Below are 15797 nucleotides of genomic sequence, written 5' to 3' on the forward strand. Positions count from 1 at the left end.
AGCTCCGAGGTGCGGCCCGGGGCCCCGGGCGCCTCCCACCCCGCGGGGGGACGCGCCCCAGCTGCGCCCTCAGCCGCGGCCTCGGGTGCCGAGAGGCCTCGAGGGAAGCCGGGAAGCCTCCGGTAGGTGCCCGGGGCGCTTCCGCGAGCCGGGCGGTCGGGCTCACACCGAGGGCGGAAAACTGCTCCGGCCAGACCACCCCCAGCGGGCTCTTACCTTGAGGTCCAGACGTTCCCGCCCAAGGAGCCGGTCCTCGGCGAGGGAGGGCGGGAGGCGGCGGCCAGAGGTGCGAGCCAGTCCCCAGATCTCGCCAAGGGGTCCTCTGCTAATCCAGATAAATAAGTCAACCGGTGGCTGGGTGGGTGGATGGTTCTCTCTCTCTCTCTCTCTCTCTCTCTCTCTCTCTCTCTCTCTCTCTCTCTCTCTCTCTCTCTCTCTCTCTCTCTCTCTCTCTCTCTCTCTCTCCCCCCCCCACCCCGTCGGAATTGACCCGAATCCCTCACCTCTGACCCGCAGCTCCTTCCACCTGTCTTGTCTTTTCTATTTATGCTTCCAGATCGGGAGGAGGAGGAGAAAGGGGTGGGCAGAGCTCGCAGACGCGGACCTGGGCAGCGAGACAAGCTCCGAGGCCGCCGCGTTCAGCCCTTCCAGCCTCTCAGTAATCAGGGAAGGTGTTAATGGAGGACTCGGCCGTTTGGGAACCTCATAAAGCCGGGGGCATCTCGAGCCTTGGGCGCAGCGGGAGGGCTGCAGTCCCGCGGCGCGCCCTGGGCTCCCGGGCCTCCATCCGGCCTTGGCCTTCCAGGTGCTGCTACCTCAAAGATGCTGCTGCCAGCTGGTGCCTGCATAGACGGCGAGCAGGCGGTAGCTCCTGCGGGGAGCCGGGCTAAGCCACCGATTGCTCACCCGTCACCTCCCCGCCTTTCCCTCGCGGTCCTCCCTTCCCTCTCTGCGCTCCCGGGCTCGGCGCCAGCAACCCAGCACCTTGGGGTGCGTTCTGCGCGCGCTCGAGGGTGGCGTTCTCGGCCGGCTCAGCGCGAGGGCCCGAGGTATCTCTGCAGCCCGGCTCTGGCTAGGAGGCGGGGATGGAGATCCAGCCGGGAGAAAACTAACTCAAACCCCGGGAAACGAGAGTTCGCGGGGACACAGACAGACTCCCCCACCTGGACGGGACGGGGGCCCGGTTACCTGGTCTCGGCTTCCCGAGGGGCTGCGTCGCCCCAGCAACCAAGGGCGCAGTCGGGCCGCGGGGAAACGAAGAGAGAACCGGAAGCCTGGCCTCTGGCCAATTATTTACCCACTCGCCCACCCGGCGCGCCCCTCGCGCTCAGAGACGGGGGCGGGGGAATCACTGGGAGCTTCCAGCGCGGGTGCGGAAGGGCTGTGGGCCGAGAGACTGGCCGCTCCGCGATGCGGGTCCGGGTGATGCTGCCGCGCTCCCTTCCTACCCCTCCACCCCTGGGCCACAGCAAGGGCTCCTCCGCAGGGCGCGGGCCGAGCGCGCAGAGGGTTGGGGGGTCCCGCGCATCCGCGAGCCGCAGGAGACCTCTGCCCGGCACGGGGGCCCGTGGGACTGTGCCGGGGTAGACCCACCCCTTCGCCCGCCCCGCAAGCTCTGCCCACGGTTTAGGGCTGGCAAGGCATCCAGCAGGGGCCGCGAACCAAAGCCCTCGGGCTTTCTCTGTCCGTCCCAAGTCCCGGGACGTAGCTCAGAGCACGCCGCTAGAGTCCCCCTTTCTACCCGAACCCTTGGTTGCACTAGCCAGTCCCACCAGCCAACTCTTCCTACTAGTTTACCTTCTGAGTTCCCCTCACCCCCGACGTCCCCCTTCCCAGCCCGTCCTCTTTAGCTCTTTCTGTCCTCGAGAACCCCCCCCCCCGTCTCGGTTCGTTTTCCCAGCCGGGGAGGGGATAAGCCTCCCCGGGCAGCTCCTCGGCTCGCTGGCTAGGCCGTCGAATGGATGGACGGCGACGCCGACCCGAAGGCCTTCAGATGCTCCCACTCATCTGTGTCCACAGCAGTGGGTTTAATCCTCTTTGGGGTCACGAACCGTTTTAGGTATTTGACAAAAAACACGCATTCTACACACACACACACACACACACACACACACACACACACACAGAGGCAGAGGCGCGCGCGCGCGCGCGCACTGAAGCGCACACCGAAGCTCACCCTGTAGAATACAAATTTCGGATGGGAAGATGCTGTCGCCAGGAACCTTCCAATCCCCCCAGAGCCCATGATTCCGACTTTTTACTCTCCTTTACGCCCACGGTCTCAGGAGGAGGGTGGGGCGTGAGTCTGGAGGCTTTGTGTCAGGAGCCCAACCTGGAAACCGTTTGTAGGGGGCGAGGATCAACGAGTGCGGGCCTCGGGCGCGCTGCAGGGCGTCCCGCGGGCCTGGGTGGGCAAGAGACGGCTGCGAGGTCTTCCACGACATTTTCTCAGAGATCGGGCTCTCCAGAGGCGCGCAAGAGGGTGCCAACTCCCCCCCCCGCCACCACCACCCCCACACACACTTAAACATCTGACTTTCTTTTTTTTCCTGAGGGAGGGGATACTTCTGGCACCCAGAAGTACCTTTTAATTATTGCAGGGTAGTAAAAAAGAGCACCGAGTTTCAATCCTCCTTCACGGTCAGACGTCCCGTCCACAACTCAAGCCTTTGCTCGAATGTAAAGAAAATGAAAAGGCAGATGTTGACACGCAGTAGGCGTGGGGGGGGGGCTCCTTCGGGGAAAGGCGGGGACCGTGAGGCCTCCAAGTGCTCAAGGGAAGGCGACATGCCGATGGCCGTCCGCCAGGTCGTGGGCCCCCTTCCCCAGCCTTGTCTGGAGACCCCGCTGGCCTCCGGCGGTGGATCCGGGCGCGCGGGACAGACTTGCGGTCGCCTTAGGACACGGCGCCCTGCGGGGAACAAAGACCCGCGCCGCGCCCGGGGAGCATCCCCCCTTCTCCAGGCCCCTTCCGGTCCAAAGACACCCACACCGGTGTGGGAGCCCCAGGTTGCACTCGGGAAAAAAAAAAAAAAAAAAAACGCCCTTCCCTTCCTTGCTCTGCAAAATCGATGGGGTCGGTGTGGCTTTTTGAAGAGGGGGGGATGTGCACGTAATCCACCTGCTGGGAGAACGGCCCGGGGCAAGGCCTTCCCCGCGAAGGCAAGAACCACCACGGCAGGAACGTATCCCCGCCCTCCACCCCGCGAAACCCCGCAAAGACCGCCAGCTTCCCTTGGGTCCTTCCTTCAGTATTAGAGACAATCTAGAAATCAATCTCTCTGGATTTACGGTGCCTGCCTTGCGGCGTCAGGAGTCTCCCCAAACCTTACAAGTGGAGAAGCGGCGGAGTTGATTTAAACTGGGAAGTCTATTTCTCGGCCTCCACGTGTACTTGTACACACACAGCCAGTAAGAAACCTGACTTTTTACTTTTCAAGGTGCGAATACAACAGAACCTGAAGTTCTTGCGGCGAGGCCCACGTATGTGGCCGTATTGTGTTGAACGTGCTTGCACCCGCCGCTGCCATCCCGGACGTGTGGTTCACAAGCATCTCCCCAGAACCGCGGCGGCGGCGAACTTCAGCCCTCGGCTCCCTGGCTCCAGAGGCAGGAAAGAGTAAGAGCGTCCCCCTCCCCGCCCACTTCCCAGCGTCGGCTCCTTGGCTGTTGTTGCCAGGAAGCCTAGAAGTTCTGCCAGGAAGAGTCACAAAGTCCCGCGCAAGGCTCCTCCCGTCTTGGGCCAGTTCGGCACTGCAGCAGGTGCACTGGAGAAGGAAGGAACCGCCTCTCGGAGGGAGGCATCCCTTACTTCATTCCCATCTGTCAGGGGGCTGTCTCAGAACACTGCCTCAGGAGGGGGCGGGGGATGGGGGAGGAGCCTCGAAGTGAACTTGCAAAAAGCAAATAGAGCTCTTCTCTTTGCTTTCCTCCTCCTCTTGTGTCTCCAGAAACTTGGCCTTCTCCACTCCATTTCCTTCTGGTTTTCCTCTTGGGCTTGCTGAAGAAAGCCCCGTACAGCGCCCACCCAGACGGTGTCTTTGGTAATCTGCAAGTCTAGTGGGAAACATGGAGCTAGCTGGCTGCTCGTTGACCTGAGAGTGGAAAGGAAAGTGCCTCCCAGGAGTCCATGAACCTTTCTGGAAAGACTGACTGCCTCCTCTGTCACAATGCGGATTCCTTCTCCTGTTCTCCTCCACACAGTTCCTGGAGAGGGCCACACCAGGCCACAGACACGGCTCTTTACATCCAAGGAGGGCCCCGGGGCAGTGTGGCCCGGGGCACCGCAGTCAGGAGCCTCAGAAACACCGAGGCACCAACACTGCCAACAGTTTGGGGAAACAACTTACCATTTGACGTAAAATGAACACACGGCACATGAGAGACTTAGTGGGCTTCTTTTCACTCATTTTACAGTTTAGAAGGTGTTTTCTTTGGAATCAAATGTGGGAGAAGGCACCAGAGTCTTTTTGCTGCTTAAGATTTTTAGAAAGCTTTAGAAGAAACCTTCGTCGAGGGCCACGGGCAGAGACGAAGGCAGACGCAGACCTCTGAGATGTTGGAGAACCATTCAGATTCTGCTGGGAGAAAAAGCTGAGGGTCAGCTCCGGGGAGAGCCAGCCTTCCATTTCACTGACCAGCTTTCCCCTGCAAGGAAAAGGCTTCCTGGGGGCTGCTGTTCTCAGAGGGAAGCAGAAAAGGAGGCGGGGGGAGGGGACCCAGAACCTGGGTTGGAGACTGGAGCCCAGGGTCTTCTCATCAGTGAGTGAAATAGGTGTAAAGCTAATAAAAGGTCCTAAGACTCATTAGCCTGCAAAGTGCCATCAGAGATGGAGGAGTAAAATGGGGGGGAGAGAAAAAACAAATAGTTTAATCGAAGCATCTGAAGCAGCCTGACCCCCAAGTCAGAATGATTTAAAGGTTTTATTAGGAGAAAAGATGGAAGATGAGAGCGTTTCTCGGCACAGAATGGCCCTCCTTGGACACTCATATGCTGCATGATATAGCATCATATCAATCTCCTTATAGCTGAAGATGTGAATAAAAGGAAGAATGTATTCAAACTCTTCTATTTGCCAGCAACCTCCCTTGGGATGCTAACACCGAGGAGAAAACAGTAGAACTGAGGCTATTAAAAAAAAAAAAATCAAGAGCTACTAATGTGACCCGATTGCTGCTATTTATTTAATGGAACAGTCATTACTTTCTTTCTTTGACATACATCTAATAATGAAGCAAAAAGAAAGGAAAATAATTATCAATGTGCTTCAGATACACACAAACAGAGACTTCCCTGGTGGTACAGTGGTTAAGAATCCGCCTGCTAATGCAGGGGACACGCGTTTGAGCCCTGGTCCGGGAAGATCCCACATGCCACGGAGCCCGTGAGCCACAACTACTGAGCACGCGTGTTGCAACTACCGAAGCCCACGCGCCTAGAGCCCGTGCTCCACAACAAGAGAAGCCACCACAATGAGTAGCCCAGGCACCACAACGAAGAGTAGCCCCCGCTCGCCGCAACTAGAGAAAGCCTGCGTGCAGAAACGAGACCCCACGCAGCCAAGCATAAATAAATAAATAAATTTTTATTCCGAAAAGAAACACACAAACATTTGCTAGCTTTTTGATTTTATTGATGTTCTTTTAATACATGTTTAAGATTAAGATTAATATATGCTTAAGTTTAAGATTAAACTAGTGCTCAAGTACTAACAGCACAGAAAGCAATTCTGGATTAAGGTTTTATTTATTTTTTTAATAAGCCTCAATTAGATGGAGAACAGAAATGAAATTCTTCTCAAACATAAAAATGTGAATTGAATTGCTTCTTTTTGGATGGATCTTTAACATTGACTTGACCATATGGACACTGCAAAAGAAATAAAACAGGTTACTGCTGAATTATTTAACAATCGTCTTGAAGAAGTACACTTCTCATGGTGAAAAAAAGAGACTGCTAATAATGTTCTATAGATTATTTGATCTACCTTCTATAGACTAAGAGGAGAACGATGGCAACATCTGGCAAATGGTTCTAATTAGGGTCCAAGAATCACTTCCTAAATGCATCCTTCAACTTCAAGAATTTTACTGTCAAAACCTCACCCTTAAAAAATCCTCCATTCCTCAATTCAGGCAAAGCTCTTATGGGTTTGATTAGAAACAGCTAATGACACAGGTAGGAACATCCATAAAAGTGAAGGCTTAATTCTTCAATACTGGCTACTGTTAATACAAGCATTTAATGTCAACTCCTTGATTAGAAAGTAGGTCGGTTAGAGGAAATAATTCCTTCTTGCCCCTCAAACATACAGTCAAAGTGGTCTATAAACTGAGGTTATCTCTTTATAATCTTAACTGTATAACAATTTACCTTACTAGTAGTATGCTTTTAAAAAGTTAGAGGGAAGAATCCATTCCCATTTATTTTTTGTTCAAAGTAGGGAAGTATTACATAGTTAGTTCATCTTAATCAGTGAGCATAGAGGTATATGGCTGCTGAAATATACATTTTAGGAAACGTACAGCACTAAGTTTGGAGTAGCAAGTTTCATGGTTATTTTAAAGACAGAGTAGAAAACAGCCACAGAAAGAATGGGCGGGGCGGGGGGGGGAGAGAAGAAGAAGAAAGAGGAGGGGAGGGGGAGTGGTCATAATAATAATAGTAATAATAATGGAGAAGGAGGAAGAGAAGGAGGAGAAAGAGGAGGAGGAAAGGAAGGGAGGGATATGGAGGGAGGAAATCATTATCATTATAAAAACCCCACCTGTCAATGTTGGGCAAGTATCCATTTATACAGCTAAAAATGAAAAATAAATGCTTCCTGGGATCTAGTTTGCAATATTCCTGATTTCTTTTCCTGCCCGCTTTCTACGTGCCTAGTAAACACAACTTATTTGAAACCTCGTGAAAAGTTTCCTCGTAATAAAGAACTCCCATGAATTTCCAAACACAGCGTTTCAAGGAACTGATGTTCACGGTGAAACGTTACAAAATTCCATTAACTTTAAAGGTCCTCTGTTGGTGCTAAGGACTTCATGTCCATGGCCAGAGTAGCTTGTGAAAAGTGCACACCAGGTTCTATTTAGCATTTTTATTTGACTTGTTTTTCAAATAATAGGTATCTACGAAGTCACGGAAGCACCAAAAACTGCTGCCATCCTGCCGAATTGGTACTCATATGTCTGCAGGTAGAGACGCAGCATCTGCCTCTCTGCAAGTGGGCCAGCTGGGTAAGCACCATGTGGCCGGTAGCTGGGTCCACGTACGTCAGCCGGCCAGCCTGAAGAGTAGTGAAATCAAACAATTCATTCATCTCAATATTCATCGTATCTCCTCACCATCATTCCTACTCATAAAATACTGCAACATTTTCTTCAAACAATATTAAACTTCTTCCCAGCAATTTTCGTGGCACTTGCAATTAAGGACCGAATACATTCCAACATTATACACAATCCAACTTTATGTGACATAAGGAGAAAATATAGAGTTTGAGAAAAATGAGAAGTTGATGGAAAAACAAGAACTCCTCTGTACCCAATAACGATGTAGCCACTGCTCAGGTATTTTTCATTCAGTTTCTAGGTAACAAGTTTAATATCGGGTGATTTAATGACTTTAAGAGCTTAAGAGGCTGAAAATGAACTTTCACTCAGAAGTTGCAGTTGCAATTTCAGTACTTAAAATATGTGGATAATGATTTAAACTTACAGAAAGGTGCTAATCAAAACCAACAGTCCTTAGAGAAAAGTCCTACCTTTACTATTATTTAACACTTTTCCTTACCTTCATCGTGTGCTACTGCACTGAATATTTTGCGCTGTTTTCTTTTTTTTTGGAGTGTCGTTAGTGACATTTTTAAGCAAAATAAAACTATTATTTTTAACGTATTAACACTCACTGCTTCATGACTTTGATCAAAAGCAGCTTTTACTACAGCACTTCAGATGTAGAAATATACAGGCATCCTCTATCTACATTCAAACATAGTCTTAAAAAGCTGTCCCAAGCACGTTGTGTGAAGACAAATAATGCAAGCTCTTCTGTGGATTTGGGCCACATGGGAGATATTATTTAGCCTTGAGATTCAGAAGGGGAACTGTCTCCTGGGCTTTTTCTATAACCCTTTTACCACGCAGTAACTCTGCACCACTCTTGCATAGAGCCTTTCCATTAAAATACACGTGACACTTAAATATCTTCTTACATGTACTTTTGCGTATGCCGCAAACTACTTCTTCGGAGTGTCTTCCTTAGCGGCTGAATATTTTGTTCTGGTTCAGCTTTTCATCAACTATGCATCATGAATAAAGCGTGGAGTAAAAGGACAACTAGAGTTCAAGCCTAGGCTTCCTCTAAGGCATTCCAGCAAAGTGAGCCCAGGGCAGCAGAAATCCAGCAATCAAGTCCCAAGGCCAGCCTAAGGGGCCTCCAGAATCCTCTGGGGCCGCAGAAGCAGATTACATTAAACCAGCGGCACTGAACACTACTTTAGAGCAACCGATTGTCAAGCTTCTTTATTTACAATGTCCACGTTGGAAGACTTGGAAGAAAAGCAAAAGAACGCTGGGAACTCTGTTAGCAGACTTCTTGCCGCCTTTCATCGCTGGAGGTCTTCTGGAACCTGGGAGCCTAACAGATTGCTCCTGGGCCTGGGCTGTTCTCCTGCTTTCCAAGTCAATGGGGAAACTCTGATGGCTGCCCACACAGTAATCTGTAAGTGAGCCTCAGGTCATGGTGGCAACAGACAAAGGCAGGGCAAGAGTGCTGACAGTCTGACTGGAGAGCAAGATGCCCGGTGATGCAGGTCAGCACATGTAAGAGAGCTACCTGCCTGCAGGTGTGGAAGGAAGAAGGACCACTGGGAGGGGCTCTGATTTGTTGAACCACAAAAACAACAAGCTCATTACTGGGTTTGCTTATGGTCTCCTGGACAGCCATTTAACCTGCGATTCTGACACTGATGAAACAGTGTGAATTCCTTGAGTGAGAAAAAGTTTCTTTCCCTTCCGGGCTGATTGAGCCCGTGGTTCCAGGCCACTGGTGTTTGCTCTATAGAAAATGACACTTTTTTTTTTTAGGCTCCGGACGCACAGGCTCAGCGGCCATGGCGCACGGGCCCAGCCGCTCCGCGTGGGATCTTCCCGGACCGGGGCACGAACCCACGTCCCCTGCATCGGCAGGCGGACTCTCAACCACTGCGCCACCAGGGAAGCCCGAGAATGACACTTTTTGCTTCCATTTACCACATTTATATAGTGAAGTACGGGAACAAATTACACATTATTGTAAAAAGAGTATAAACAAGAACCATCAAAAGCTGCCGGTCATTTCCTAAAGAGTCTTTGTGCAGAAGTTTCAACACAGAAGTGGATCTCAGGGCCTACTAACTGCCCTTGGAAAAAGAAAAGTCAACTTTAGGCAACCTCCAAGGTTTTCTTCTCTGCTCCCCTGGTTCAGGCCAGACCAAATAACACTAGTCATGCCAAGTGCTGGTCACCCGCAGTGTATTCAACAGGCTATTTTTGTATCTTTTCTATATCTTTATCACAGAATTCACTTGCTCTTTCAAGATGATACAAATATAAACATGCTACCCTTAAACGTACGTAGTCTGTGTCAGAAACCGTTAAGGGCGGTGATAAGTTTTGCTACTGGTGCTAACAAGCAATTGTCAAATCCCCAAACCAGAAGAAAACACAGCTCAAGATTGTCTAGTAAAAATGTGAACGCCTATTTATACTTTCCTTTGAAACTCTGCTCCGATAGGTGGAAAGGAAGAAAGGATGACAGCAAAAATTAAAAATAAGTTCATGTTTTATGTTTTCATTATTGAAATCATTGGATGGCAGTGTTTAACTGATACTGCAGATAAACACACACACATTTCCCTGTGACTTCTCAGCTCCTCTACCTCCTCTATCAATACCTTACACCACTCCCCCAACCCCAAACACACACGCGCGCACACACGCACACAGTGATGACGGGCCCTAGACTGCGACCGAAGTTTAGCTCGGACACTGATCAGAAAGGAGTAGCGCTCATACTCAGGATAGATCCACGTTAACTCTTTGCCCGGAATAGCAAACTGTGGCCAGTTTTCAAGCGAAAAGGTCTGAGCGGTAAGCTTGCACACCGTCAGACGCCCGAGGCAGGACTGCGCCGGCCCCCAGCAATCCCTCTCCAGACCAGGGACGCGCAGGCGCACCTATCACCTGGCGGCCTGGGAGGGCGGGGCTTCGGGGGTGGGGCTTCAGGGGGCGGAGCTCCCGCGGAGGGCGGGGTGGGGTGTCTGGGGAGGAGGGGCCTCACTGCGCAAGCGCATGGTCCCTGGGGCTGCGGTCCGGGCGGGGAGGGGAGGGGCGGAGCAACCCGGGTGCCCTTGAGGGACGGGGCGGGGCCTCACTGCGCTGGCGGCGGCGTGAAGCTCCGAGATCTTCCCCTCCGCCGCTGTTAACTCTTGGCTTGCCGTACGCCTCGCTGCTCCCTCCGGCCCGCTCTGCGAGTCGGGCCCAGAGCCGCCGCGGTCTCCCTGCGAAGCGGAGAAGAGGGTGAAGGTGAGGCGCCGTCAGAACCCTTCTCCGAGCCGGGGCGGTTCTGGCGGCGGGGCGGCGGACGGCTGCCTCCCGAGCGCAGCGCCCGCGGACGCCGGGACCCGCCAGGCCGCCATGGCTGCCGCCTGTGGGAGGCGGGGCGCTGGGGCCACGGGGCGGTCCGTACTGCTCCCGCCGAGCCACGCTGGACCCAGACCCGCCACCCCGGACCCCGCCCTCCGACCCTCGACCCCGGACCCGCCCTCCGGTCCTGGACCCCGACCCCCACCTCCTGGCCTCGACCCTCCGGACTCTGACTCCCCCTCGGACCCACGGCCCCGGCCTCTGGACTCGGATCCCGCCCTCCGACCCCCGACCCCTCCCTCTGGACCTGGATCCCATCCTCCGACCCCCGACCCGGGCCCCGCCCTCCGATCCCTGCCCTCGGACCTGGACCCCGACCCAGCCCCGACTCTCCGGCTCCGGACCTTGACCCCTGACCCCGGATCCCCTCCTCTGGTCCTGGACCTGCCCCTCGGAGCCCAGACCCCCGACCCCGCCCTCGCCCTCCGGACCCGGACCCCGGCCTTCCGCAGCCCCACCGGCCCCGCCCGGCAGATAAAGTGGACCTTAGGCAGCTGAGGAGGCTCCCACAAGATGCGGGGACGGGGAAGAACGTGCCTTTTCCAGTCTCTGGACTTTGATTCTAGGTGTTCCATTGGTCTTCTGAGGTGACACGTGGACCTTTTTTCTCGTGTCAAACTAGTCTTGGGATCTTTCAGCATAATCGCTACAACTAAGATGCCAGAAAGTGATCAAAATACCCCAGGTTTGTTCACAACCCGCTTGGGCTCGTCCAGAAAAGGCTGAGTATCTACAGGTGATGTGTGCTTGGAGGGCAGCTGGAAGGGGAGCCCTCACGGCCTGGTTCTTTGGCCCAGACTAAAATGAGGACCAAAAGGAAGAACGGGCGGTGGTTTCATGTTGCAAAGAATTTGCAAAATCCAAACTAAAATTATATTTCCTGTCCGAAAGATGAGAGAAGGTTATCCTGCTACCCTCCACAAAATTAAATTTGAGAAAATTAGCACAAGCCCAGGAGGTAACTTCAGGCGTTAGAATTAAATTAACACCACTCCTGACTCCCACCCTCAGCCTGTGTTTCAGGCTTGAAGAGTAGCCGTTTTGTAAGTGTTCTTCACTTTTTGAGAAAATGAGGGCAGGAATTGATCCCTGAGGACAAGAGTAGATTGTTGAGTGGTACAGGAGAAGAATGACCCTGACCCATCACCACCCCTTTTTTGGCATCTGCATTTACCTATAATCATATCTGGATTCTCTTGGTAGGTGCTGATTGAAACGACCCTATTGGTCTGTTACAGTGAATCTCATAGTGAATTAACAAATCAGAATCCTGTTTTGCAGACCAGTTTCCTTTGTGTTGGAATAATAAATTAGTTATCAGGCTCTGGAGACTGCTTAGTGATCTGAGAAGAGTTCAAAACGTGAGAGCCTGAGGAGGGACCCTCAGTAAAGCTGTGGAAAGAGCAACTGTGGTTAGAAAAAGGAGTTCAACATAAATCAGTTGTGTGTGTTTGCTTTTTGTGTTTTTTTGTCAAACCAAATTTTCAAATAAAGGAAATAAGTCTGGAAGTTCCAGTTGATTACAGTGTTTTTAAAATTGAGGATGAAGATCTATTAATAGTTCATGACATTAATTCAAAGGGTGGAGACCAAATTTCATAGACATGAAATAGACTAGACCAGGTTCAAATAGAAAATACATAGTCATCTAGGAAGAGTAAACACTAGTTTGTGCAGCTTTTGCTTTGATGGATGAGGGGCAGGTGTGAATGTAAAGGGGTAGGAGTGAGGGAGATCTTTGTGATAATAGAATAGTTCTGTGTTCTGGTCATGTCAGAAGTCTACACATGTGTTTAGAGGTAGAACTAGAGTACTTTGTTCCAATGTCGCATTCCTGTCTTTGATTTGTGTTACAAGTGTATAAGATGTAACCAGTGGGGGAAACTGGGTGAAGGGAACCTGCTGTACATCTTTGCAACTTCTTGTGAATCTAATTATTTTAAAATTTAAAAACAGTACTTGGAAAAAGAGATGTTAAAAAAAGATAGCTTTTGGATTACCCGGTAAAGCAGATCATGAATTAACCAGAACCTTTCCTTATCTCCTCCATCCCCAGGTTTAAAAATCATCCATTATGGGCTTCCCTGGTGGCGCAGTGGTTGAGAATCCGCCTGCCGATGCAGGAGACACGGGTTCGTGCCCTGGTCCGGGAAGATCCCACATGCCGCGGAGCAACTAAGCCCGTGAGCCATGGCCGCCAGGCCTGCGCGTCCGGAGCCTGTGCTCCGCAATGGGAGAGGCCACAACAGTGAGAGGCCCGCATACCGCAAAAAAAAAAAAAAAAAAGAAAAAAAAAAAATCATCCATTAGTTAGTAAGGCCTTTGGGCATTTAGGCTCAGAAAGCTGTTTTATGGGACTTCCCTGGTGGACCAGTGGTTAAGACTTCCCGCTCCCAATGCAGGGGACCTGGGTTCAATCCCTGGTCAGGGACATAGATCCCTAAAAATCCTGAATGCCGCAACGAAGATCCTGCGTGCCGCAACAAAGGCCTGGCGCAGCCAAATTAATAAATAAATAAACATTTTTAAAAAAGAAAGCTGTTTTGTACTCTTCACATTACATGTGTGTGCATTCTTATATATCTTTAAACATAATCTGAGCTGGAAATCTGTATAGTTAAGAGTTGATAAAGTATTTTAGTACAAATCGTTTCCAACCGGATTTGATAATTAGAGTGTCATTTAGACTTTGAATAGATTATCTGCCCGTTTCAGTTTTCATCTGATCTTCACACTTGGGAGTCAGGGTCGTGGCACGTCAAGGAATCATTCACTGCATCTCTTGTTTGAAAGAGCCTCCTTGGATCTTGACCCTTACCTTATTCTAGGGTGTGCTCATTTCTTCTCCGACTGTCTGCGTTCACAGTAGACACACCTGTATGAAAATGGGGGCACAGTGTTCCACCTTAGAATGGGAAATGTAGTTCCCACTTTACTTATGAAGCATTTACACCCAGGTTTGCTTTAGAAAGAGTTCTGTGCCACATCTCTGCATGTTACATGATATGGCACATATTTTATACCCTTTCTATCATCTGTGATGCTTGTGTTGACACTGAACATGTTTGTTATTTGGAGGAGGAAGGAGGTTCAGAGGAATGTGCTTCCCTAGGCATTGATTTTTAAATAGTTCCATCAGGCCTCTGTATGTTGTAGGCTGTGGATCACACAGCTTTGTCTGGTTACAGTAAAAGGGATGGGCTCCCATCACCGTGAGGCGGGACTTGATCCAAGCTCAGTGCCACGGCCAGGGCTCAGGCTCCTTTCCCAGCCCTGCCTTCTCATGGCTCGTGGCCTTTTCAGGCAGGTGCTTTTCTCGTGGGTGAAGGATGGCTGCAAACAGCTTTCTCATCCTTGTCCAGCTGAAAAGAGAGTCTTGTTATGAAGCTTCTGGACGAGAAGAAGCCTTTTTGCCCCAAGAAGTTCTAACAGCCATCTCTTCGTCATGTGTCCGCTCCTGAACCGATCTTCATGAGTATAGATTGTGCCGAAGGCAGTCGGGGCCTGTCTCGGGAACTGCCTTGTGAACCCCCCAGACCCAGGCCTGAGAACAGCCTGTATTGATGCTGGGGGCACAATTAACAAATGTCCACTGCAGTGCAACTTGCAAAGGCAAAACAAATTCCTGCAACCCACCCAGTCCATTTAGCATTTAGTATTAATTGCTTATTGTTTAAAACACTTTTCGTCGTTCCTCTGACTCCCCTCTAGACGTCCTTCCTTTGATCTCCCACAATTATTTGTCCCATTTTAGCTTTTTCTATGTAGTAATTTGGGGCGCACTGTTTTCTCAACAGATTGTAAACGGTATGGTAGGGCAGCAGTCCCCAACCTTTTTAGTACCAGGGACCTCTTTTGTGGAAGACGGTTTTTCCACGGATGGGGTGGGGTGCTGGTGCAGGGTGGTTTGGGGATGCTTCAAGCGCATTACATTTATGGTGCACTTTATTGCTATTATTATTACATTGTAATAGATAATGAAATAATTAGACAACTCACCGTCACGCTGACAGGAGGCGGAGCTCAGGCGGTAATTTGAGCGCTGGGGAGCGGCTGTAAATACGGATGGAGCTTCATTTGCTGGCCCAGCGCTACCTCCTGCTGTGCGGTCAGTTCCTGACAGGCTGTGGACCAGTAGCGGTCTGTGGCCCCGGGGCTTGGGGGCCCCTGGGGTAGGGAATATGCTGTTTTCATCTTTGTATCTCCACAACCCCACCTGTACTTTTTTACCGATTACTATGACACTTAGTGAATAAAGGCTTTTCAAATGGGCAAGTCCGTGGTGGTTCATTCTGAAATATATAATCCTTAGCTAGTGGATAAACATTTCATATGAAATTCTAAAATGAACATTCTTTACATAATGATGCAAATTTGAAAATATTTACTGTGGATTGATAATTGCAAATAAATACTTTAAAAACTGGGTGATTAAAGATACTAACTGAGGTCTTATTAAATTGTATTTATTAAATAGCATTGGGCCATTTTACTGACAATCAGGACATACGTACACATTATCAAATCGTGTGATGTAAGCCCCCAAAAGCTGCCTCTGATGAATTTTAAGTGTTATCTGTGTTATCTTTTAACGAATTATGAATGTACTGCACTGTTCGTGGGCAAATGGGTGCTGGGGTCACAGAGCACAGACGTCTTGTCCGGGCACTGCCTGTTTTGCGCAGTTGTTTTTGGACACTGATTTATGTATTTGATGTCTTTCAAATAGCCGGATGGTGAGTTATGACATGTCATGCTCCACGTAGAGCGCATTTCACTCTCAATTCTTATGATTGAGAGCAAATGTTACACGCCCCTAAGGTCGCCCATAGGGAATCTTCGTTTCTTTTCACCCGACATCCCATAGCACACTTTGTTTTACAGAGCTGGTCTTAGAAAATTCTTCGGGGAATTATAACCGTTTGCTTGCCAGCCCAGCGAATCTCGGCTTTCTTCACGAGGGGTGCTCGCCCACCAGCGCTGCCTGCCCGGAGCGCTCCTGCACTCGGCTCCTCTCCTTCCAATTTGTTTTTGTCTCCCTGGACAGACAAGCTGTGGATGGGCTGCCTGACATGAAGGAATCTAGCCATTTCAGGTCCTCCTCCACCCTCGCA

The 15797-nt window shown here is 50.6% G+C and overlaps 1 protein-coding gene across 1 annotated transcript; it reads right to left on the reverse strand.

The window, feature by feature from the left end:
- Positions 1-5797: 5797 nt before the first annotated feature.
- C1H1orf53 (chromosome 1 C1orf53 homolog) lies at positions 5798-10676 on the reverse strand. The gene is given in 3 exon segments (XM_059073646.2): positions 5798-5869; positions 7182-7283; positions 10413-10676. Coding segments are annotated over 3 exon segments (438 nt in total).
- Between the last annotated feature and the right edge of the window lie 5121 nt (positions 10677-15797).

Source organism: Kogia breviceps, chromosome 1, assembly GCF_026419965.1.
Source record: "Kogia breviceps isolate mKogBre1 chromosome 1, mKogBre1 haplotype 1, whole genome shotgun sequence".
Classification (NCBI taxonomy): domain Eukaryota; kingdom Metazoa; phylum Chordata; class Mammalia; order Artiodactyla; family Physeteridae; genus Kogia; species Kogia breviceps.